This window comes from Hylobates moloch, unplaced genomic scaffold (genome assembly GCF_009828535.3).
Source record: "Hylobates moloch isolate HMO894 unplaced genomic scaffold, HMol_V3 SCAFFOLD_12, whole genome shotgun sequence".
Taxonomy (NCBI): Eukaryota; Metazoa; Chordata; class Mammalia; order Primates; family Hylobatidae; genus Hylobates; species Hylobates moloch.
This window is the reverse complement of record NW_026652287.1, coordinates 103,654,766-103,680,100: the sequence shown is the minus strand read 5'-3', so window position 1 is coordinate 103,680,100 and position 25,335 is coordinate 103,654,766. Positions and strand designations below refer to the sequence as shown.

The 25,335-nt window shown below is 49.3% G+C and overlaps 1 protein-coding gene and 1 long non-coding RNA gene across 3 annotated transcripts in view; one reads left to right on the top strand and one right to left on the bottom strand.

Annotated features, from left to right (window-relative positions):
* The window catches only part of LOC116479262 (uncharacterized), an 88,525-nt gene extending 75,752 nt beyond the window's left edge, over window positions 1-12,773 (bottom strand). The window contains exons 1-2 of the long non-coding RNA XR_009209137.1: window positions 12,400-12,773; window positions 1,202-1,272 (exon numbers count right to left, since the gene is read on the bottom strand). This is a non-coding gene — a long non-coding RNA (uncharacterized LOC116479262). The remainder of the gene's footprint in view (window positions 1-1,201; window positions 1,273-12,399) is intronic.
* A 295-nt stretch (window positions 12,774-13,068) lies between these two features.
* ZNF835 (zinc finger protein 835) lies at window positions 13,069-22,318 on the top strand. 2 transcript variants are annotated; one of them, XM_032171296.2, is made up of 2 exons: window positions 13,069-13,248; window positions 19,046-22,318. In XM_032171296.2, exon 2 carries the CDS (start codon window positions 19,093-19,095, stop codon window positions 20,710-20,712), a length of 1,620 nt encoding a protein of 539 aa, XP_032027187.1. In that variant the 5' UTR covers window positions 13,069-13,248; window positions 19,046-19,092; the 3' UTR covers window positions 20,713-22,318. The 2 variants fall into 2 exon arrangements, with proteins under 2 accessions (XP_032027187.1, XP_032027188.2); XM_032171297.2 differs by lacking the exon at window positions 13,069-13,248 and adding an exon at window positions 14,034-16,390 and having other exon boundaries at window positions 19,046-22,273.
* The last annotated feature ends 3,017 nt before the right edge of the window (window positions 22,319-25,335 follow it).

Below are 25,335 nucleotides of genomic sequence, written 5' to 3'. Positions count from 1 at the left end.
GTTACTCAGGTTCCAGGAGGAAAGAGCCCATCTCAGCTCAGGCAGCCCCAGGGGGAAAGCGCCAGGGTCTGCCAGGAGGCAGAAGGAGGTGGGTGAAATGTGGATGTGGACTATAGTTTCTGTGGAAAGGAAGAAGTGAGGCAGAGTTCATAGGTTAGGGCTGGTCACTTTGGATAACCTCAGTGGGATCTGGGGAAAAGGGCTGTTCTTAGTGGTGTGATACCTGGCCCTGGGGTGAGTATAGCGCCCTGTTAGAGTGGGTGGGGTGTGGGCTCTGGATTGCTGGTTTGTATATAAAAGGCATGCTCTCAAGCAAGTTATTTATCGCCCAAGAAATTGGCTGAAACTAGGAGGGGCCATCCCTGCAAGGTCAACAAGGCCCTGATGCTAAAGCAAATTCTATTCCTTGATCTTTTATATATTTTTTGTCTCAATCTTATTCGTTTCTGCTTTGCAGTTTATTTACTTTCTTCTACTAATTTTTGAGTTTTGTTTGTTCTTGCTCTCCTAGTTTCTTGAGGTTGTTGATTTGAAGTCTTTCTTCCTTTCTTTCTCTTTTTCTTTCCTTCTTCCTTCCTTCATCTTCCTTCCTTGTTTTGTTTCTTTCTCTCTCTCTCTCTTTCTCTTTCTTTCTCTCTTTCTTTTTTTGAGACAGGGTCTAGCTCTGTCACCCAGGCTGTAATGCAGTGGCACAATCTCCGCTCACTGCAACCTCTACCTCCAAGGCTCAATCAATCCTCCCACCCTAGCCTCCCGAGTAGCTGGGGCTACAGGCTTGCACCACCGCGCCTGGCTAATTTTCTGATTTTTCATAGAGACGGGGTCTCGCTATGTTGCCCATGCTGGTCTCGAACTCCTGGTCTCAAGCAATCTACCCACCTCGGCCTCCAAAAGTGCTAGGATTACAGGCATGAGCCACTGTGCCCAATCTTATTTGAAATGTTTCTTGATGTAGGAGTTTATTGCTATACACTTGCCTCTTAGTATTTTTTTTTCCTTTTTGTGGAGAACCAGGTCTTGCCGTGTTGTCCAGGCTGGTCTTGAACTCCTGGGCTCCAGCAGTCCTCCCACCTTTGCCTCCCTACAGGATTACAGGCATGAGCCACCACACCCAGCCTTAGTACTGCTCCAGCTGCATTCCAGAGGATTTGCTATGTTGGGTTTCCATCTGAACTTAAGAAGTAACAAGGAAAACACCTACCTGCTTCAACAGTGCAAGGTGCTTTTGATACAGCTTTTAGAGGCACAGCTCAAACTCTCAGAGTTCATGACCTGGTGGGGGAAACAGGTAAACAGTCAGTTATATCCCCATGAGGAATGGGAACAAGAGAACCAGCATACCTCCTATGACAGCATTGAGGAGGAATTTGTTTTAACAATTATCGATACAGTGGTTGGGGAAAAATTCACAAAGATGATTCTCGGCCGGGCACGGTGGCTCACACCTGTAATCCCAGCACTTTTGGAGGCCGAGGCATGTGGATCACCTGAGGTCAGGAGTTCAAGACCAGCCTGGCCAAAATGGCGAAACCCCGTCTTTACTAAAAATACAAAAAATAGCCAGGTTTGGTGGTGGGTGCCTGTAATCCCAGCTACTGGGGAGGCTGAGGCAGGAGAATTGCTTGAACCTGGGAGGCGGAGGTTGCAGTGAGCTGAGATAGAGCCACTGTACTCCAGCCTGGCCAACAAGAGCAAGACTCCATCTCAAAAAATAATAATAATAATAATAATAATAAATAAGATGACTGTTTACTTTCTCTTATTTGTCACATTATTAAAATAAAATTATATTTCATATTTATGGTAGAAATGCCCAAAAGCCCCCACCTAGCTACCATTTCTTGATTCTTACCATGTCTTGGTGGGCACCAGGTCAAATCCTTCCCCACCCCCAGCGCCCATTTCTAGGTGAAGGAGGTGGGCTCAGAAGGACAGGTGTCTACCCCAGGATCACCCACATCATGAATGTTGGGGCTGGGGTTTGTGAACTCAGGAATCTACATTTGACTTTCCCATCTAAGAATGTTAAACTCATCCTATGATCTTCCTTTCCAGATACTGCCATCCCCACCCCCGCCGGCCCCCCAAAAAGAATTTAAACTTATCCTATATAAAGGGAATTCTCCAGAAGGCTGGGTACAAATAGCTCAATCTACCTTTCACTGAAATTCTTCACTGGGTTAATTATGGTAGACAGTGTGAAAAATTGATAACAGCAAGACAGACCTGAATTACATTTCCCATGAGAATTTAGAGCCACAGAAACAACTGGATAGCTTCATAAGAATTTGACATCGTGTATGAAAAGTACCAAGTGTGCACATTCCTTCCACCCAGCCAGCTGATAGCTAAACACTTAACTTAAGAAAGCAATTTTTAAAGTTTTTCATCTCAGGCCAATTTTATATTTTTTAAATATATTGAGAACCCCTAAAACTTTTTTCTTTGTATGACCTATATTTACATACAATTATATATTGAAGCTGAGAACATTATACATTTAAAACTTAAAAATAATAATCTTATTATATATTAACATTTCATAATTTTTATAGGCAATTATATAGTATTTTCCAAAGAATTAGTAATAAAATTAGCATTGTCTTACATGTTTGCAAATTTCTCTAATGTTCACCTTACTACAAGACAGCTAGGTTCTCAAATCTGCCACTTAATTCAAACATTTGGAGTATTACATCATGCAGGTAAATTGAAAAGTCGGTAGGCAAGTAAATTCTTAATTTTCTTAGGAAAATGTTGGGAATTATGGACCCCCAAAAGGGTCTTGATTCCCTCAGAAGTCCTTAAACTACATTTTGGGAACTACTGGCCTAAAAGTATGCAAACAGTAGACATGAAAAAATCAGTGGAGACCGTCTTAATATACAACTGAGGGTTTTGGTTTTTTGGGGTTTTTTTTGTTTTGTTTCGTTTTGTTTTTTTGAGACGGCGTCTCGCTCTGTCGCCAGGCTGGAGTGCAGTGGCGCGATCTCAGCTCACTGCAATCTCAGCCTGCCGGGTTCAAGTGATTCTCCTGCCTCAGCCTCCCGAGTAGCTGGGATTACAGGCGCCCGCCACCACGCCCGGCTAATTTTTGTATTTTTACTAGAGACGGGGTTTCACCATATTGGCCAAGCTGGTCTCAAACTCCTGACCTTGTGATCCGCCCACCTCGGCCTCCCAAAGTGCTGGGATTACAGGCGTGAGCCACTGCACCCGGCCTTTTTTGCAAATTTCTTTAATGTTCGCCTTAGTACAAGACAGCTAGATTCTCAAATCTGCCACTTAAACATTTGCAGTATTACATCATGCAGATAAATTGAAAAGTCGGTAGGCAAGTAAATTCTTAATTTTCTTAGGAAAATGTTGGGAATTATGGACCCCCAGAAAGGGTCTTGATTCCCCCAGGAGTCCTTAAACTACATTTTGGGAACTACTGGCCTAAAAATATGCAAACGGTAGACATGAAAAAATAAGTGGAGACCATCTGAATACACAACTGAGAGGCTATTAATTAAAGAAATTAATTTCTAATCTCTACATCTACATTACTTTCCTGAGTCTCTGCAGCTACATTTGGCTGAGGCAGAATAGCCCTTCTGCCACTGCCTGTTCTCACCAGAGTCCCCTGTGGGGCGTCTCCGCGTTGCTAGGCGACCAGGGGAGCTCTTCCCTTCTCTCCCCACCCAATGAACACCTCCTGCTTTTCTGCCCCTCTATCCCCACAGCTGCAACTGTCAGCCCAGGTGCTCTGATTCTTTCAATTTTAGGGAAGTATAGCAGTATTAGACAACTGACACACATGAACCTTCACGTCCAGGGGTTCACAGTTTCAGCCTAAGTTCTCTCTACATTCCTTTGCTAACATCATGATTTGTGATGCTGGGTTGGCAGTGTTTGCTGTGAATCAAACACGTGAAAATCAACAAGGATGAGGAAGCAAGGGTGGCATAATCCAGTCTGATGCCAAGGTTTGAGAAGGTATAGAATGCCCAGCAGGCACACACATTCTACTATTTTTTTTATTTATTTATTTATTTATTTATTTATTTATTTATTTATTTATTTATTTTGAGACAGAGTCTCGCTCTGTCCCCCAGGCTGGAGTGCAGTGGCGTGATCTCGGCTCACTGCAAGCTCCACCTCCCGGGTTAAGCCATTCTCCTGCCTCAGGCTCCCAAGTAGCTGGGACTACAGGTGCCCGCCACCACGCCTGGCTAATTTTTTTTTTCTTTTGTATTTTTAGTAGAGTCGGGGTTTCACCGTGCTAGCCAGGATGGTCTCGATCTCCTGACCTCATGATATGCCCGCCTGGGCCTTGCAAAGTGCTAGGATTACAGACGTGAGCCACCGCTTCCAGCCACACATTCTATTATTAAGCAGTTACGACTGAAAAAATTTAAAAAATCATTATCTTTGCAAATAAGAAACCACCTCACTTTCATCAACATGGCTATTATCCATAAAACACAATGTAAGACATATTGGCAGGATGTGGAGAAACTGGAACTCTTCTGCCCCGCTGATGGGAATGTGGTATGATGCAGTCATTCTGGAAAATGGTCTGAAGGTTTCCAAAAAAAATTAAAAATAAAATTGTCATGTGATCCAGCAATTCTAATTCTAGATAAAGACCTTAAAAACGGAAAGCAGTGGGCCAGGCACGGTGGCTCATGCCTGTAATCCCAACACTTTGGGAGGCTGAGGCGGGCGGATCACGAGGTCAGGAGATCGAGACCATCCTGGCTAACACGGTGAAACCCCGTCTCTACTAAAAATACAAAAATTAGCCGGGTGTGATGGTGGGCACCTGTAATCCCAGCTATCCAGGAGGCTGAGGCAGGAGAATTGCTTGAACCTGGGAGGTAGAGGTTGCAGTGAGCCAAGATTGCACCACTGCACTCCAGCCTGGGAGAAAGAGTGAAACTCCATCTCAAAAAAAAAAAAAAAAAGTAAATATTATGTGATGTATTTTTTACCACACATCTAAAAACAAAAAGTAGTTAAAATCATATGCTCATGGTTTAATATTAGGGAAAAATACTTAAGATGGTAAATTGTATGTTGTGTGTATTGTCCCACAACTCAAAATCAAAAAGTGAAAAAAAAAATTTAATGAAAGCTAGTTTTTTAATTATGCAAGACTGCCATCTAGCGATAGCAAGGCTGCTGGATACGTCCATTTGCAGCACCTGAAATTTAGAAGAAAAAAAAACAAAATATTTTCAAAATGGGTATGCTGATATTTGGGGGTTTGTTTTGTTTAATAAGATTTTTCCCAAATTCGCCAATTGTGCCGATGCAGTGTGTAGGGTGTGGGACTTTGGATAGATTGATGGGATGCTGTAATGAGAATCCTGCAGCCCCGGCATGAACACAACTTGGAGAGAGTTCATGCTGGATTTTACATCCAGCTCATCTCCCTGGATGCTTGCCTGAGTGCAGAGTACAATATGCACAGCCATTCCCAGCAGCCCTGGCTGTGAACACAGACCTAGCAGTGTCTGCATTTGACAGAGGAGGACACTGGGCTCAGAGAGGGGACGCCTCCAGGCTGTCTCCTCCACCACCTGTCCCCATCCGGTCTCTGGACATTCAAGGAGGGGAGTCCTGCTGGCAACATCTGAAAGTTACCCTGTATGATCTGAAAGGGGGAGAAACCAGTTGCAGGAATTCCCCACCTCCTTTCCCAGAAAACTCATGAATAACCCACCTGTCATTTAGCATATGATCAAGAAATAATCATAAAAACAGCCAACCAGCAGCCCTTGGGGATGCTCTGCCTCTGGAGTAGCCACGCTTCTTTTATTCCTTTACTTTCATTTTTTTTTTTTTTTTTTAGACAGAGTCTCCCTCTGTCACCCAGGCTGGAGTACTGTGGCGCGATCTCAGCTCACTGCAGCCTCCGCCTCCTGGGTTCAAGTGATTCTCCTGCCTCAGCCTCCCAAGTAGCTGGGATTACAGGCACCCACCACCACGCCCAGCTAATTTCTTTCTTTTTTTTTTTTTTTTTTTTTTATATTTTTAGTAGAGACAGGTTTCACCATGTTGGCCAGGCTGGTCTCGAACTCCTGACCTCAGGTGATCCTCCTGCCTCGGCCTCCCAAAGTTCTGGGATTACAGTCGTGAGCCACCTGCCCAGCCTTACGCCTTTACTTTCTTAATAAACTTGCTTTCACTTCGCTCTGTCAGCCACTCTTGAATTCTCTCCTGCGCAAAGCCAAGAGCCGACACGGCCTCCTGGGCTGAATCCCGACTTGGGGATTTACACTGTGACACTGACCCCTCCCAGAGGAGAGGTCCAAGGCTGTCTTGCTTTGGGCCTGGGCATCTGTGGCTTGGGCAGAGTCCTAATAAGGCAGATGCGGAACAAGGAAAACGGCCTGAGACTCCTTGGTTGTCCATGGAGAGTCTCCCAAACTCCCCTTCAGCCATACACTTGCGCGCGCACACACACACACACACACACGCACACACACACACGGACAAGGAGATGCTTCTGGGTTTTCAAGAGCTCACAGAAAATGGAATTCATAGTTATTTCCATTGCACAATCTTCTACACAATAGGGAGACAGGTCAGCAGAGGGCTGCCATTGAAAAGACGGTCGTTCGCATTCACGATGAGAGGGACATACCATGTCACTCAGGGTCACGTGAGGAGCTACAGGGTCATGGGGAAGGGGGAGGCAGAGGGCTGTGGGGAATGTGGACATGAGCCTCTATTTTATTTTTCTTGGGAAGGAACAAGCAAGTCAATGCAGGCGTGCTTAGGAGTGGCTGGTTTAAATAATTCCAGTGGCTCTGGGATACACTGGCTGTCTGACAATTGGCCCCGAGTGATTAGGGCAGGTGGACAGTGTCCTGAATTGTGAGCACTTGATAAAGCAGGAGGTTAAGTGTAGGCTCTGGGTTGGCAGTTCGCGTATGAATGGCAAAGCTCTTCGGTGAGTGGTTTATCAGCTCTGAAAATTGACTAGGCCTCGGAGGGGCAGTCCCTGAAGGGTCATCAAAGTCACAGATATCAAAACATCAGAACACAGAAAGTAAAAGGCTGGTTGGTACAAACATCCTCACAAAAGTCCCCTGCTCCTTGGGCATCTTACCCTCTGCGGATTTGCAATGTCACCCTCACCAACACCAACTCCATCTGCATTTCAGGTGATTTAATATTCAGGTGGAGGAGTTATTTAGAAACAGGGTGACCACCCCCAAGGGACAGTTGACAAGGTCTGGACATACTTTGGTGGACATAAGTGAAGGGTGGACTAGTGACATCCCCTGGGTAGAAGGCAGGGATGCTCCCTACCCTACGATGCAGAGAACACCCCTCCCTACAACATACAGAATTCTCAGCCCTAATCTTCTTAAAGTATAATAATAATGTAAGTTCTGGGGGCGCATGTGCACAACATGCAGGTTTGTTACATAGGTATACATGTGCCATGTTGGTGTGCTGCATCCATCAACTCGTCATTTACACGAGGTATTTTTCCTAATGTTATCCCTCCCCCAGCCCCCCCACGCCTCGACAGGCCCCGGTGTGTGATGGTCCCCACCCTGTGTCCATGTGTTCTCACTGATCAGCTCCCACCTACAAGTGAGAACAGGCGGTGTTTGGTTTTCTGTCCTTGTGATAGTTTTCTCAGCCCTAATTTTCAATATTGCCAGGGTAGAGAAGCTCTAATCCTCCCAACACTCTTGACTGTCTACGTACTGACCTCCCGTCCTCCAGGGCTATTGTCTAAACTCCCTCAGCCATTCACTCCCATCTGGCTTGTTAATGCCATGACCAAAATTCCTCCATCCCCCCAGTCCCAGTATCCCATCTCCAGCACCACCTCTCACCTTGCAGGTAGCTTCCTCTGCACACCTGATGCTATTCCTCTGCACACCTGATGCTACTATCCATTCAGTCCTTGAAGATCAGTGCTCCATTGATTACACTATTTGCTGCTACCATCCATTCGGCCCTTGAAGATCAGTGCTCCATTGATTGAACTATTTGCTGCCACCATCCACTCGGCCCTTGAAGATCAGCACTCCATTGATTACACTATTTGATGCTACCATCCGTTCAGCCCTTGAAGATCAGCACTCCATTGATTAAACTATTTTCCACTGACCTTCACTCCCAACCCCAGGTTACCTTCTGTGGTCAGTCATTGAAATTAATTCCTTCTCCATGGACTCAGGTCTCTGTTTCATGTTCTCTTTCATGCGATTCTCTCGGAAAGCCCCATCCCTGCTGGGCCCTGACTCTGCCTGCTCCATCTCTCACTCCTACAGCTGTAGCGGGTTAGGGAGGAACAGCCCCTCCTCCACGGCCTTCTTCCACTCCAACTCACGGTGGATGCTCTCCAGGGACGCTGAGCACAGCCTGGAAGCAAGGCCGGCTCCCCCATTCTTTCTCCCTCCAATAGACGTGGCATCGTTTTACGTTTTTGCATACCTTGTTCATGTCCCCGTTACTACCAGATGGCTAGATTCTCTAATTGACTACTTAATTCAAACACTTACATTACATCATAGACAAAGAAAAAGAAAAGGCAAATATTTTTTTTTTGAGACGGAGTCCTGTTCTGTTGCTCAGGATGGAGTGCAGTGGCGTGATCTCAGCTCACCTCAACCTCCACCTCCTGGGTTCAAGGGATTCTCCTGCCTCAGCCTCCTGAGTAGCTGGGATTACAGATGCCCACCACCACACCCGGCTAATTTTTGTATTTTTAGTAGAGATGGGGTTTCACCGAGTTGGTCAGGCTGGTCGCGAACTCCTGACATCAGGTGATCTGCCTGCCTCAGCCTCCCAAAGTGATGGGATTACAGACATGAGCCACTGCGCCCAGCCAAAGTGCTAATGTTGGTGTTAATGTCCAAAATACTTTGGAATTGTGAACCACCTTAAAGAATCTTGATTCCCCCAGGAGTCCTTGAACTACATTTTAGGAAAAGCTAACCTGAGAGATATACAAATAATACGTGAAAGTATAAACGGAAGCCATCTGAATATAAAATCAGGAGGTTATTTAAAAGAAAAACAAACGAACTGTGGGACATCCACATCACTTTCCTGTTCTCTGCAGCTGCATTTGGCTGGGGCAGAATCGCCCTTCCCCCGCTACCTGGTCCCACTCTGTTTCCATGGTGACTCGTCTCCAAGGACACTGCATGTTGCTAGGCAACCAGACCAGCTCCTCCATTCTCTCCCCTACCCCCACTAATTCCTACTTTGTTTCTGCTGTTCTATCCTCGCAGCTGCAACCCTGCACCCAGGTAATGTTAAATTTGAGGGAAGCACAGCATAGTTGACATCTGACACCACATGTAATTCTCCAAGCTACAGGTGTCACAGTGTGAACACTAGCGTGTCCGCGTTTCCTTTGCTGACATCACAGGTGCGTGATGCTGGGGTGTCAGTGCTTGCTGTGAAGAAAAGCAACTGTCACATGAAAACTAACAAGGATGAGGAAATAAGGGCGACATGGCCTAGTCCGAGTCCAAAGTTTGGGAAGTCATGGAGTGCCCAAAAGATATACACATCCTATTATTAAGTAATTCTCACCACGGCAGAAGGAAAGTAATTTTATTTTTCCTCTCAAAAATAAAAAAGCAATCACCAACACCCATTAACATGGCTACTATCCATTAAGTAGAATGTAGCAGGTGTTAGCAGGGTTTGGAGAAATTGAACCCTTCTGCACTGGTGTTGGAAATACGACATGACGCAGGGGCCGTGGAAAACAGGAAGATGGTTCCTGATAAACTAATAGTAAGATTACCATCAGACCCAGCAATGCCACTTCTGAGTATATACCAGAAAGATTTGAAAGTGACAATGAAGAGATATTTGCACAAACATATTCATGGCAGCATTAATCATAATAGTCAAAGGCGGAAGCAGCCCAGGTCTCCATTAAAAGTAAACGGGTAAACAAAATATCATGTCTATATACAATGGAATTTTACTCAGCCTTTTTTTTTTTTTTTTTTTTGAGTCTTGCTCTGTTGCCAAGGCTGGACTGCAATGGTTCAATCTCAGCTCACTGCAACCTCCGCCTCCCAGGTTCAAGTGATTCTCTGCCTCAGGCTCCCGAGTAGCTGGGATTACAGGCACCTGCCACTATGCCTGGCTAATTTTTGTCTTTTTAGTAGAGACATGAGCCATCTATTAATAATATATATATGGATAGGTACATAGTATCTCCTATTGATTCTGTTTCTTAACCCAGACTGATACAGCTTCACATTCTATTTATTATATCACCCATTTTTTAAAACTGGTAAAAACCATGTTCACGGAAACATCGTTTATCACAGCAAGAATCTGAAAATCGCATACATGTTCTTCAATTGAATATCAGCTATATAAATGTACGGCGCAAGTTTTGCACATGCCACCTCTGAATTTTTCCTTTTTTTTCTTTTCTTTTCTTTTTTTTTTTTTTTTTTTTTGAGATGGAATCTTGCTCTGTTGCCCAGGCTGGAGTGCAGTGGTGCGATCTCGGCTCACTGCAAGCTCCGCCTCCCAGGTTCACGCCATTCTCCTGCCTCAGCCTCCCAAGTAGCTGGGACTACAGGCACCCGCCACCATGCCCGGCTAATTTTTTGTATTTTTAGTAGAGACGGGGTTTCACCGTGTTAGCCAGGATGGTCTCAATCTCCTGACCTCATGATCCCCTCACCTCGGCCTCCCAAAGTGCTGGATTACAGGCGTGAGCCACCGTGCTTGGCCGAATTTTTCTTTTACCAATAAAGAATAGAGAAATTCCAGTCATAATTGGGAATACATTTTAGCATGAGGATAATTTTTTTTTTTTTTTGAGATGGAGTTTTGCTCTTGTTGCCCAGGCTGGAGTGCAGTGGCTCCATCTCGGCTCACCGCAACCTCCGCCTCCCGGGTTCAAGCAATTCTCCTGCCTCAGCCTCCCAAGTAGCTGGGGTTACAGGCATGAGCCACAATGCCCAGCTAATTCTGTATTTTTAGTAGAGACAGGGTTTCTCCATGTTGGTCAGGCTGGTCTCAAACTCCCGACCTCGGGTGATCCGCCCACCTCAGCCTCCCAAAGTGCTGGGATTACAGGCGTGAGCCACCGCGCCCGGCCAGCATGATAATAATTCTATCTAAAGGGGGTTGACTCTTATAGGAAAGGTTTGGAAATAACATCACTTGAGTAATTGAAAGATCTTTGCACATTTTTACTAGAGGGTTTTTTTTTAATTACACACTCCAGGCTGTATCCAACTCACCACATGTGTGTATGTGCACGTGACAGATTGCAAAACTGGTCCTAGTATTCCACCCGTCCTTGAATCCATTCCCTTTGCCCTGCGGCCATTTTCCCATCCCTCAAATCTGGGCTGCACCTGTGGTTTGCTTTGGCCAGTAGCTTGTAGTGGAAGTGCAAAGCTGTCAGTACAGAGCCTTGTGCTCAACGGGCTTGACGGTTCCTAGTAACTCTCTCGCAACCCTGCCAGGCTGCCATGGAAATGACCCTAGGCTGTCCTGGCGGAGGATGAGAGGCTACAGATGGGCCAGCTGCCGCTCAACCCAGCTCAGCACAGATGCACAAGTGGGCCCAGCCAAGAGAGAAGAACTACTTGGCTAAACCCAACCCACAGTGCCGACCCACAGCTGATTAAGTAAATGAAGCATGGCGGTTGTTTAGCCTCTATATCAGTGAGCTTGGGCTGCCATAACAAAGCGCCACAGACTGGGTCACCTAAACAACAGAAATTTATTCTCTCCCAGTTCTAGAGGCTGAAATCCTAGATCAAGGGGCCAGGGCCGGACGCAGTGGCTCAGGCCTGTAATCCCCGCACTTTGGGAGGCTGAGCAGGGTGGATCACCTGAGGTCAGGAGTTTGAGACCAGCCTGACCAACATGGCGAAACCCTGTCTCTACTAAAAATACAAAAATTAGGAATAATTTAGGAAGGCTAACAGAATTCCTTCAGAGCAGGCACCTTAAAATAATGCTGGCCAGATAGTAAATGCCATGTGCATGTCAACTATTAATATTAAAATTATTTAAGGCCGAGGTGGAAGGATTAGAGTTCAAGACGAGCCAGGGCAACATAGCGACACCTCATCTCTACAAAAAATAAAAGTTAAAAAAAATTTGCCAGTGTAGTGGCACACGCCTGCAATCTCAGCTACTCAGGAGGCTAAGACGGGAGGATCACTAGAGCTGGGGAGGTCGAGGTTGCAGTGAGCCGTGATTGTACCACTGCACTCCAGCCTGTGCAACAAAGCGAAACTGTTTCTAAAAAATAAAACTAAAAAGTAAAATGAAATTATTCATCTATGTTAATGGATTTGCCACCTTCTTTGCCACAGACTGGAATGACATCAGCTACCTGAGACCAAAACAAAAGTGTGGGTTGCAAACCCTGGCACCTACCTTTTTAGATTGCGCAGTCTGTAGTAGGGACTTGGCCTGTCTGAACCTCAGCTTCCTTCTTTCTTCTTCTTTTTTTTTTTTGAGACGAAGTCTCGCTCTGTTACCCAGGCTGGAGTGCAGTGGTGGGATCTCAGCTCACTGCAACCCCCGCCTCCCAGGTTCAAGCCATTCTCCCGCCTCAGCCTTCCAAGTAGCTGGAAGTGCGTGCCACCATGCTTGGCTAATTTTTGTATTTTTAGTAGAGATGGGGGTTTCGCCATATTGGCCAGGCTGGTCTCAAACTCCTGACCTCAGGTGATCCACCCGTCTCGGCCTCCCAAAGTGCTGGGATGACAGGTGCCCGGACTCAGGTTCCTTCTTTCTAAGCCTGTGGGCTCGGCCCCATCCCCTGAGATACTGGCTGCGCCCACCGCCATGCACTGAAGCTGTAGTGAGCGGGGCTCGGGGCTCGGGGCTCGGGGCAGCAGCCCGGCGATCCTCGGGCCCCCAGGGGTCACGGCCCTGCGGACCTAGCGCGTGCAGACGCTTAGCCTTCTGGGAGTTGTAGTTTCGATGACCCAGGCACTCTCCGCTTTAGTCGCGGTGCCGGCGAGCGCGCAGCGCCCCTTGGGAGTCGTAGTTCCTAAGAGCCAGGCGGGCCCGATGCGCAGGCGCAGTCCACCCGGGCCCGGTGCGCGGGCTCCTCCGCAGCAGCAGAAGTCTTGACCTTCGCTCCTCTAAGGAAGGAGGCACCAGGGTCTGCGTTGGCCCAGGAGGACTCGAGACTGAGTAGAAGCGGAACCGACTCCACCAGGCCAGGAGGGGGCCGGCCAGCGCGTTCGGAGGTGATCCCAGGAGGCGAGAGCAACGGTGTGTAGTGTGCTTGTGCGTGCGTGTTCCTGCAGGTGTGTGACCGCGTGTGAGCCCGTCCCCGAGTGTCGTTGTGTCTGCACCTGCCCACTCAGCGGTGTCAGCCCGTACAGGTGTGTGACTGCCTGTGAGCCCGTCCCTGAGTGTCATTGTGTCTGCACCTGCTCACTCGGCGGTGCCAGCCCGTACAGGTGTGTGACCGCCTGTGAGCCCGTCCCTGAGTGTCACAGCGTCTGCACCTGCTCACTCGACGGTACCAGCCGGTGCAGGTGTGTGACTGCCTGTGAGCCTGTCACTGCGTCTGCACCTGCTTACTTGGCGGTGCCAGCCCGTCACTGTGTCTGTACCTGCTCACTCGGCGGTGCCAGCCCGTGCAGGTGTGTGACTGCCTGTGAGCCCGTCCCTGAGTGTCACTGCGTCTGCACCTGCTCACTCAGTGGTGCCGGCCCAGGCAGGTGTGTGACTGCCTGTAAAGGCATGTGACACTTTATCGGTGTGTTATGTGCTCGTTCATGTGAAGCGGTGTCTGCATATCACAGCATGTCACATACACGTGTGACTGACTTTGGGCAAGTCTGAAAGTTCTCCTGGATGTGAGGTGTGTGACCCCACGTGTGCATGTCTGGGTGTGCCACCGTGTAGGCTGGCTCAGCCCATGTGCCTGCCAGCACAATGATGGGTGACCTGGGTGTGTGAGCCTGTAGAGTGCCGTGCTGTCTGAAGTGTGTGCATCTGCACACAATGGAGACGCTGCACACGTGGGCTTTGGCTATGCTGGAGCTCTATCCCCCGAGTGTGACTGCACATGTGTCCAGCCATCCCTTGTGGGTGTCTCGGTGATGGCCTGCCTGTGTGGAGCAGGTGGCATGTGTGACCTTGTCCCTCTCTGTGCACCTCTTCACACAGGGAGCTATGTGTGGGGCTGGGTGTGTGTGTGTAGCTACGTGTGCCCAGGACCCTGTGTGCATGTGTGAGTGTGGCTGCAGGTGATGGCTTCCCACCTGCCTCCTTGCATGGGGGTTGGGAGGGCGACTGTGTGTCCCTGGATATGGGTGTGGGTGTCTCTGCATGTCTGTGTGTGTCTGGGCAGGTATGATTGTGTATGACCCTGTGTGTGTCAGAGTGTGATGTAACGCATGTGTCAAACTGGGATCTTGTGATATAATAAGAAATATGTTTACTCTTTATCCCCAGCTCCTGGTACCAGAGCCCCTAAAACCCTTGGAATTTCCTGAGTGACAGGAGTAAAAGGAGTGTCTTTTGCAACTCTTAATAAGCCCCTTTCAACCACACCTATGTTTATGCTAATGGAAGACTCCTGGTAGGCCCCTAGGATGGGCTGATTGCCACGGGAGCTAGCCCTGTGAGCATTCCAGCCTTTAGCCAGCCCCTACCTCCTGGGACGGGAGAGGGCTGGAAGTTGAGTTCATCACTGATAGCCAGTGTCATCACACCTATGTCAGTCACGCCTGTATCATGGAACCCCCATAACCACCCTAAACTTAGGGTTTGCCGAGCTCTGGGGTTGTCGAGCACCCAGAGAGGGCATGGTGCTCTGAGCCCCTCCCTATACCTTACCCTGTCCCTCTGGCTGTGCCTGAGTTGTATCCTTTATTGGAAACCAGTAACAATAAGTAAAGCGTGTCCCTGAGTTCCATGAGCTGTGCAAGCAAATCACCAAACCCAAGGAGGGGTTGAGGCAGTTTTATGGCTGGTAGCTGCCTGTGCCTCCCAGCCAGAGCAGATTGGAGACTTGGTTGTTGGTGTGGAGAAAGCCCATGTGTCAGAAGTGCTGGGAGTAGACAGCTTTCTTCTACTGCCCCTGAGCAAGCCTGTGTCTCCCCTTGGGCTCCTGTGTGTGTGTGCATAACGCCCCAGGTTCACCCAATCCCTCTGTGAACCCACTTGCCCTCCCCTCACACACGAGGTGGGTACCCCTGCACACTCCAGGGATGCCAGTGGACGTGGCACCTGAGCCGACCCAGCCTGGCCCCCACCAGCAAAGTTCTTACCAGCACACACGACTTCCTGTGTGAGCTGACCCCCACCCCACTCTACCGCATCTCCCCTGCCTTGCACCCCAGTTGCTCTGTCCAGCCCCACACCCCCTTTACCTTTCCTCTACCACCCTTGTCACCATCCTGCCCCAGGACCTTTGCACTTGCTGTGTTCTCCACCCTGAACACAAACACCATCACTCCCTTCCTCAGGGTCTCCTCTTGTCCTCTTGCTGAGGCACTTGCCACGGGAAGAGCATGTCAGGCAGAAAGAATAGCCCACGCAAAAGCCCTGTCTTGACCAGGTGTGGTTGGTGGTGCCTGCCTGTGATCCAAGCCCTTTGGGAGGCTGAGGTGAGAGGATCACTTGAGCCCAGGATTCTCAGGCTGCAGTGAGCTATGATCGCAATACTGCACTCCAGCCTGGGCAACAAAGCAAGAAAGACCCTGTCTCAAAAAAAAAAAAAAAAAAAAACCCTATTTTAGGTCCTTTGGTGTGTGACAGAATGCCCTACTCTGGTGGCTTAGAAACAGCATTTATTGGCTGGGCACGGTGGCACATGCCTGTAATCCCAGCACTTTGGAAGGCCAAGGTGGGTGGATCATCTGAGGACAGGAGTTTGAGACCAGCCTGACTAATATGGTGAAACCTTATCTCTACTAAATACAAAAAATTAGCCGGACATGGTGGTGCATGCCTGTAATCCCAGCTATTCAGGAGGCTGAGGCAGGAGAATCACTTGAACCCAGAAGGCGAAGGTTGCAGTGAACCAACATCACGCCATTGCACTCCAGCCTGGGCACCAAGAGTGAAACTCTGTCTCAAAAACAAAACAAAACAAAAAACAACAACAACAAGAAAGAAAGAGAGAGAGAGAGAGAAGGAAGAAAGAAAGGAAGAGAAAGAAAGAAGAAAGAAAGAAAGGAAAGAAAGAGGAAGGAAGGAAGGAGAAAGGAGAAAGAAAGAAAAAGAAAGAAAGAAAGAAAGAAAAAGAAAGAAAGAAAAAGAAAGAAAGAAAAAGAAAGAAAGAAAGAAAGAAAGAAAGAAAATAAAAAGAGAAAAGAAAGAAGGAAACAGCATTTATTTCCACACAGTTCTAGAGGCTGGATGTCCAAGGTCAAGGTGCCAGCAGCTTTGGTGTCTGGTGAGGGCTGCTTCCTGGTTCATAGATGGGCCCTCTTGTTGTGTCTTCATTTGGAGGAAGGGGCAAGGGAGCCTTCCGGGTCCTCTTTTATAAGGGCAGGAATCCAACGCCTGAGGGCTCCAGCCTCATGTCATCATCACCTCCCAGAGGCCCCACCTCCTAGCACCACCACAAAGGGTTAGGATCTCACACAGGAAGTGGGGAGGACAAGCTTCAGACATAGCCTGCCCAGCAGCAGCAGGAATGTGCCCGGAGGAGCCCAAGGCCAAGCACTGTCTGCTATATGCTCACAGCCTACTAGTTGGTTCAGGGAATGCCTGTGTGTGAGGGGCTGAGCCCACACATAACATGAGGCCAAGCTTCCTGAGAGCCCCGCCATGGCCCTCGGGAGAATGGAAGGCTGGAGCCCTGTTTAGAGAGAGAAAACCAGGCAGAGCCTCAGAGCAGGTAGCCACTTACCTGCAGCCACACAGCCTGGAAAGGACTCCCCCCACCAGGAATGTGAGCCCCCTCCGGGGCTAGCCCCAGCACAGTGGATCCACAGGCAGCTGCCTCCTTCCCTCTCTCAGCACCAGGAGGTCATTTGTCCATCTGTCTTCCCATTCTGTTAGAACTAAAGCATCAGAAGTCAGTGGTGAGTTTCTGTCCAGCGTGCAGGTCCAGTGTACACCAGGCAATTGGTATAAATCCTTCAGCATCACAGCCCCACTAGAAGTAACTAAATGTATGGCTTCTGTTATGGCTTTCTAAAAAACAGTGATTTCCTGGGCTCATATAAAAACAGATCCCTGTTTTCCATTGAAAATGTGGAAACCAGACAGGGTAACCTGCAATAGCTTGAGATCACCATCTCTAACGAGGACCCTGGGCCCAGGGGCCAGCATGAACCTCTGAGCCTGGGAGACCCCGGGCAGCTCCTTCACTGATGGAGCCCTGTAGAAGGGGAGCATAGTGAGTTGAATAGTGTCCCCATAATGTGAAATCGGGGATCACTATTGGCTGATTCTGTCTGGTGAGGGCTCTCTTCCTGGTTTACAGATGGCCGCCTTCTCCCCGTGTCCTCACACGCAGAGAGGACAGAGAGAGCAGACAGTAAGTGAGCCCCCTGGTGTCTCCTCTTATAAGGACACGCTAACCCTATTAAGGAGGGTGCCCTCATGACCTAATCATCCTCCAAAGGCCCCACATAAAACACTGTCACACTGGGAATTAAAGTTTCAACTGATTTTTCCCCAGAAAAGAAAACTGTCTGTCCAGTTATCTTAGCTCCAGCTTACAAAAAAATCACAGATTAGGTGGCTGAAGCAACAAACACTTATTTTTTCACAGTGCTAGAGGCTGGGAGTCTGAGATCAGAGTGCCAGCATGGTCAGACCACGCTGAGGACTCACTTCCTGGCTTGCAGATGGCTGCCTTCTTGCCATGCGTTCACCTGACAGACAGCGAGCTCTGGTGTCGCTTCCTCTTCTTATCAAAACATTAGTCCCAGCCGAGCTCGGTGGCTCACGCCTGTAATCCCAGCACTTTGGGAGGCCAAGGCGGGTGGATCACCTCAGGTCAGGAGTTTGAGACCAACCTGGCCAATATGGTGAAACCCTGTCTCTACTAAAAATACAAAAATTAGCCGGGCATGGTGGCGTGCTCCTGTAGTCCCAGCTACTCAGGAGGCTGAGGCAGGAGAATCGCTTGAACCCGGGAGGTGGAGGTTGCAGTGATCTAAGACTGTGCCACTGCACTCCAGCCTGGGCAACAGAGCAAGAGTCCATGTCAAAAAGAAAAAAAGTCCCATTGTGGGGGCCCCACCCTCAGGACCCCCTCTAAACCTAATCACCTCCCAAAGGCTCCATCTCCAAAAAGCATCACCTTGGGAGTTAGGGCTTCCATGTATAAATTTTGAGGGGACACAATTCAGTTCACAGCACCAGATTACAAGGCCATATTTTAAGAGCTGACAGATTCATGCTTTTTTTTTTCTTTTTCAGGGATCTTTTAAATTTGTTTTTAGTTCCATTAAATCAGTGATTCCCAACTGGGGGCAATTTTGTCCCCAGGGGAGAAGACACCTGGCAGTGTCTGGAGACTAACAAAAAAAATTCAGACAGGGTCTCACACTGTCACCCAGGCTAGAGTGCAGTAGTGTGATCACTACTCACTGTAGCCTCAGCCTCCTGAGCTCAGGTGATCCTCTTGCCTCAGCCTCCTGAGTAGCTGAGACCACAGGTGCACAACATCATGCCTGGCTAATTTTTTTTTCATTTGTAAAGATGAGATCTTGCTGTGTTGCCCAGGCAGCAGACAGTTTGAGACAGTTTGCTGGTCTCAAACCCCTGGGCTCAAGCAACCACCTGCCTTGGCCTCCCAAAGTGCTGGGATTACAGGCATGAGCCACCACGTCTGGCCTGGACACATTTTTCATTGTTACAACTCAGGGGTTGGGGTGTAGTGTCCCTGGCATCCAGTGTGGAGAGACCAGGGACGCTGCTCAACATCTCACAACACACAGGTTGGGTCCCACCACACCGAATTATTGGACCCAAAATGTCATTGGCACAGAGGTCCCGGGACTCCATGCTAAGTCCTTCCCAGCTCAGCTGTTAGCCATTTTTCCAGCTCAGGAGAAGTGGCAATGTTTAAATTTTCTTCTTTTCCTTTCAGACCCAAAGAAAAGATGTGAGATCAAGACAGCAGCCCAGGGATCGAGGATGGAGGGACTCTTGAGCGTTACCCTCCAGGGCGCAGAGTTGGAAGGAAACTGGAAACACGAGGGCCAAGTTGAGGTTGAGGACCTGCAGGAAAATCAGGAAAGCTGTCCAGAGCCAGAGGCCGCGGCCTGCAAGGGAGACCCTGCCGGGGACGGCAGCCAGGAACGCGATGAATTCAGCGAAATCCCAAGAACCATATCGAGTCCTGCTGCTACCCAAGCCAGTGTCCCTGACCTCAGCAGGCCCCGGAGGTGCAGCGCGCCTGGGAAGAGCGCGAAGCAGAGGCATCCTGACAGCCGCCAGCGGGAGAGAGGTGGCGGCCCCAAAAAGCCATGGAAATGCGGGGACTGCGGGAAGGCCTTCAGTTACTGTTCCGCGTTCATCTTGCACCAGAGAATCCACACAGGGGAGAAGCCATTTGCGTGCCCCGAGTGCGGCAAGGCCTTCAGCCAGAGCGTGCACCTGACCCTGCACCAGCGCACGCACACGGGCGAGAAGCCCTACGCGTGCCACGAGTGCGGCAAGGCCTTCAGCCAGGGCTCGTACCTGGCATCCCACTGGCGCACGCACACGGGCGAGAAGCCGCACCGCTGCGCCGACTGCGGCAAGGCCTTCACGCGCGTCACGCACCTGACCCAGCACCGGCGAGTGCACACGGGCGAGCGGCCCTACGCGTGCGCCCAGTGCGCCAAGGCGTTCCGCAACCGCTCGTCTCTGATAGAGCACCAGCGCATCCACACCGGCGAGAAGCCCTACGAGTGCGCCGCGTGCGCCAAGGCCTTCCGCTTCTCCTCGGCGCTCATCCGCCACCAGCGCATCCACACGGAGGAGAAGCCCTACCGCTGCGGCCAGTGCGCCAAGGCCTTCGCGCAGATCGCGCACCTGACCCAGCACCGGCGCGTGCACACGGGCGAGAAGCCCTACACGTGCCAGGACTGCGGCGCGCTCTTCAGCCAGAGCGCCTCTCTGGCCGAGCACCGGCGCATCCACACGGGCGAGAAGCCCTACGCGTGCGGCCAGTGCGCCAAGGCCTTCACCCAGGTGTCGCACCTGACGCAGCACCAGCGCACGCACACCGGAGAGCGGCCCTACCCCTGCCACGACTGCGGCAAGCGCTTCAGCAACCGCTCCCACCTCCTCCAGCACCGCCTCGTGCACACCGGTGAGCGACCCTACAGGTGCCTGCAATGCGGGGCCGCCTTCAGCCACGTGTCCTCGCTTATAGAGCACCAGAAGATCCACACCGGAGAGCGGCCCTACAAGTGCGGCGAGTGCGGCAAGGCTTTCAGCCAGGGCTCCTCGCTCACCCTGCACCAGCGCACGCACACGGGCGAGCGGCCCTACATCTGCCCCGAGTGCGGCAAGGCCTACAGCAACCGCTCCTACCTGATCCAGCACCACATCGTGCACACCGGGGAGAAGCCCTACGAGTGCAGCGGCTGCGGGAAGGCCTTCAGCTTCTCCTCCGCGCTCATCCGACACCAGAGGACGCATGCAGACAGTGCGGGACGCCTTTGCCCAGCTCCCACGCCTGACTCAACACCTGGGCTCTCACAGGGAGGAGAAACCTGTCAACAGGGGCGCCCTGGCAGAAACCCGTGTGGACCAGCAGAAGATTAAGAGCTGAGGGCCTCCTTTCCAACCTCACAATGCTATGGGGGAGATACTGTGTTATCCCCGACGCTTCCTGTGAGGAAACCGAGGCTCAGAGAAGCTTGTTAACTTGCCTGAGGGCACACAGTGGGGAAGACACAGGGCTAGGACTGTACCTCACATCTGCCAGACTCCCCTGCGGTCTCCCTGGCGCAAAATTATAAATGCGGCACAGGCAAGTAGACCTGCGAAACACCTATGGCTGGCCTTTAATTTCTTCCTTTTTTTTTTTTTTTCTTTGAGACAGAGTCTCTCTCTGTCATCCAGGCTAGAGTGCAGTGGAGCAATCTCGGCTCACTGAAACCTCCGCCTCCCGGGTTCAAGTGATTCTCCTGCCTCAACCTCCCGAGCAGTTGAAATTACAGGAGCCTGGCTAATTTTTTTTTTTTCTTCTGAGACGGAGTCTCGCTCTGTCGCCCAGGCTGGAGTGCAGTGATGCAATCTCGGCTCACTGCAACCTCCGTCTCCCGGGTTCAAGCAATTCCCCTACCTCAGCCTCCCGAGTAGCTGAGACTACAGGCGCCCGCCACCACGACCGGACTAGTTTTTTTGTAATTTAGTAGCGGCGGGGTTTCACCATGTTGGCTAGGATGGTCTCGATCTCCTGACTTCGTTATCCACCCGCCTCAGCCTCCCAAAGTGCTGGGATTACAGGCATGAGCCAGCACACCCGGCCTAATTTTTGTATTTTTAGTAGAGGCAGGGTTTCACCATGTTGGCCAGGCTGTCTCGAACTCCTAACCTCAGGCGATCCGCCTGCCTTGGCCTCCCAAAGTGCTGGGACTACAGGCCTGAGCCACCACGCCTGGCCAGCTGGCCTTTTCATTGTTGATTTTATTGAGTAAGCACTTGCTCAGTAAATTTAATTGAATTAAAGTGAATAAAAGGTTTGGTTCCTTTGGCCAAGTTGGCATATTTACTAAAGGAGCAGAGTCTGAAGAAGAAATCTGGATTCACTAAGATAGAAATAGTGCTTAGAGAAAATGAGCAGGAGAAATCTAGAGCTGGGAGTTATTCTAGAAGAAGGGAGTGCCTCTCCTCTACAAAAGAGTTTTAGAGTGGGCCTAGTCTTTTTTTCAGTATGAGGAAACACCTACCCATCTCCAGCATTTTTCCCCCTAACTCAAAGACCTGACTTTAATGCTTGTATGAGTCAGCTCTTGCTGTGTAACAAATCATCCAGCCCTCACTTATCCATTTACTATTTCTCATGCATCTCCAGGTCAGCTGCTGGTTCTGTTGGTCTGGACCAGGCTTGGTCTGAAACTGGACCAGGAGGGCTCAGCTGGGCCAATTTGAGCTTCTCCTCCTGACTCACATCTCACCTGGGTGTGTTCTCAGGGAGGTGGCAGGAGTCTGAGAGGGAGTGGACACACAGGCATGCTTTCCAGCCTCTGATATTGTCACATTTGCATCTAGTTCCACGGGCCAAAGCAAGACTCCTAACCAAGCCTAGGATCAGCACAGAAGAGCCTTCCTAAGTGTGTGGTCCCAGGGAAGGGTGAAAAGTAGGAGTTATGAACGTAATCCACCTACTACAATGTTGAATTAAAGTTATAATCTCATAACTTCACATGACTATAATCACTGGAAAATTATTTTATGGGGGAATACATTCATGTAGTCCACAATTTATAAAGTTAAAAAAAAAACTGTTCTTACTCCCGTGTCTCCCAGCTGCCAAGTCCCCCTCACTAGAAGCAACTGCTTACTATATGTAAGCATATATATGAATATTTATATGCATAGAATATTCTGGAAAGATATATAGTACTCCTTTCTTCACAAATGGTAGCATATGATATGCAGAATTTTTTTTTTTTTTTTTGAGAAGGAGTCTCGCTCTGTCGCCCAGGCTGGAGTGTAGTGGCGCAATCTTGGCTCACTGCAAGCTCCGCCTGCCGGGTTCACACCATTCTCCTGCCTTAGCCTCCCAAGTAGCTGGGACTACAGGCGCCCACCACCACGCCCAACTAATTTTTTTATTATTATTATTTTTAGTAGAGACGGGTTTTCACCGTATTAGCCAGGATGGTCTCAATCTCCTGACCTCGCGATCTGCCCGCCTCGGCCTCCCAACGTGCTGGGATTACAGGCGTGAGCTACCGCGCCCGGCCGATATGCAGAATTTTCTATCTAGCTCTTTTATGATGTTTACCAATATACTTTGTATTAGTAAACAAATGGGTGGGCACTATTCCTTTAATGAAGTTTGGGCATAAGATTTCTTATGTAATAGAATCACTTATGATTGTTTCAGTCTTCCCACTGTGACTTGTTTGGCTCCAGAAAAAAAAAATCCCTTACAAAAATATTTTTCAGCTATAAGAATGCTTTTCTTATAACAAATTGTCCTGGGTCATGGGACAACATAAGCCCCACTTCTGCATAAAAAATAACCCCTAAAGTTTCTTATGAGATTTTTCAATTATACAGAAAAGTATAAAGTATGAATAATACCCATACATATATACCCACCCAGATTCAATCCTTTAAAAAAATTTTAATAAAAATACAATACCTAAAACATCCTAATAAACCGTTTACCATATTTTATAGTATTTATTTACTTTTAAAATAAGTCACGAAAATATATTTTCCTGGTCTATTTAAAAGTAAATTACAGATGTGATCTCCCTTCACTACCAAATACTTTAGCTTACATCTCCAAGAAAAAGTATCTTGCTATACAACCACAATACCATTATCACACATAACAAAATTAACAATTTTTGTGTCATCCAGTGTCTAATCCATATTCAGATTTCCTTGCCCCCTATAAACAAAATTTGAAAAAGTGATGTAATTTATCTGGAAATAATGTTTCAAGCCTTGAAAATAACAAACCCAAATAGTCTTTAATGTGTGTAACTTGTTGGGGGCGCTGGGCCACTCAGAGACCCCAGTGCAGAGACACACAGGACACACACAGGTATAGACACATCTGGCTCCCTACCTGCCAGCTCCCGTAACTCTCAGCCCCACCAAGGAAGCAGTGAGGAACCTGGGAAAAGAAAGAAGGGAGTCATTATACCTTTTTACCCCTGTCCTGGCATTGCCTGCACAGGCCTGGGCACACAGTAGGTCCTCAGGAAATGTCAGACTAAGGAAAGAATAGGTGAAAAAAAACCTGAACTGGCCCTGTGCTCTTTAGGGCCAGGGACCAAGCAGTTGGTTTTTCCCTTGGCTCCTGACTGACCACCCAGGCCTCAGCACACAGTAGGTCCTCAAGAATTGTCAGTGACAGTATGAATAGTTATACATCCCCAGCACCAGCCCCGGAGTCATTCAGGGACAAGGACCACACATTTAGGTTCTCCTTATCTCCCCAACCCCCAACATCCCCCAGCCCAGGCCAAGCACACAGTAGGTCCTCAGGAGAGGCCAAGTAAATGGATGAACAGGTGAACATCCTCAGCACTAGCCCTGGAGCCCAGAGGTTCAGGGACCATGCATTCTGGTTTCTTCCTGTGACCCAAAGTTTGCTCAGCCCTGGACTCAGCACACAGTAGGTCCTCAAGAAAAGCTGAGTGACCGAATGAGTAAGTTGAACATCCCAGCACCAGCCCTATAGCCATTCAGAATCAGGGACCTCAGGGACCACAGAGACCCGAACTTCGCCCAGTCCAGGCCTCGACACACAGTAGGTGCTCAGTCAGTGCCGGGTGAAAGGATGAATGCGTGAAATGCTACCCTAGTTTACAGACATAGGGCACAGTTTATCATCCAAGAAAGCAGCAGAAAGAGCTGGGTCAAACCCGCTCTGTGGGGTACTGGCAGGGCTGGGGGCATGGTAGTGGGCGTGGTCGGCGTCGGTCCTCCGAACCCTTCCGCCAGGACTTCGAGGAGACCCCGCCAAGTCGGAGTGCGCAGGCGCAGGGGGCTTGGCGCCGCTCCAGTGCGCAGGCGTCGGGCTGCATCCGCTGGTGAGAGAGTTTCCCGCGGAGCTGGGACGCCCTTGGGCGGCGCCGCTAGAAAGTGTCTTGGGTGTGGGTAGATTGGTCGGCGGTGAGCTCCTGTTCAGTGGCGGAGCAGCAATAGGGAGGGGTGATGAGAATTTGCCATGAACCCCTCCTGCTGTAGAAAGAGAAAAGCACCCGGGAGGTTAGAGTCCTCTGAATCCGTGGAGGAAAAATTATCCAAAATATTTCTGAGCTACTGAAATGTAAGGATTGACAGATAAGGCAAAGAGGAAATGGACCTAGGATTCTGTGAACCCTCACAGCACTGGATGCCGAAGCCGCCCTCTGGTGGCAGCGTGCAGCCTTCTCATTAATCCCTCCCAAACCATCTCGCCGGTAATCGGGCAATTTCACTACGAGAATTACCACAGGCCACGTGACTGGCCCAAGGGGTGGTCCACTTAATCCCTGTGATTTTACTTTATTTTATTTATTTATTGGAGATGAAGTTTCACTCTTTTTGCCCGGGCTGGAGTGCACTGGCTCGATCTCGGCTCACTGCAACCCCTGCCTCCCGGGTTCAAGTGATTCTCCTGCCTCAGCCTCCCGAGTAGCTGGCATTACAGGCACACGCCACCACGCCCGGCTAATTTTGTATTTTAGTAGAGACAGGGTTTCCCCATGTTGG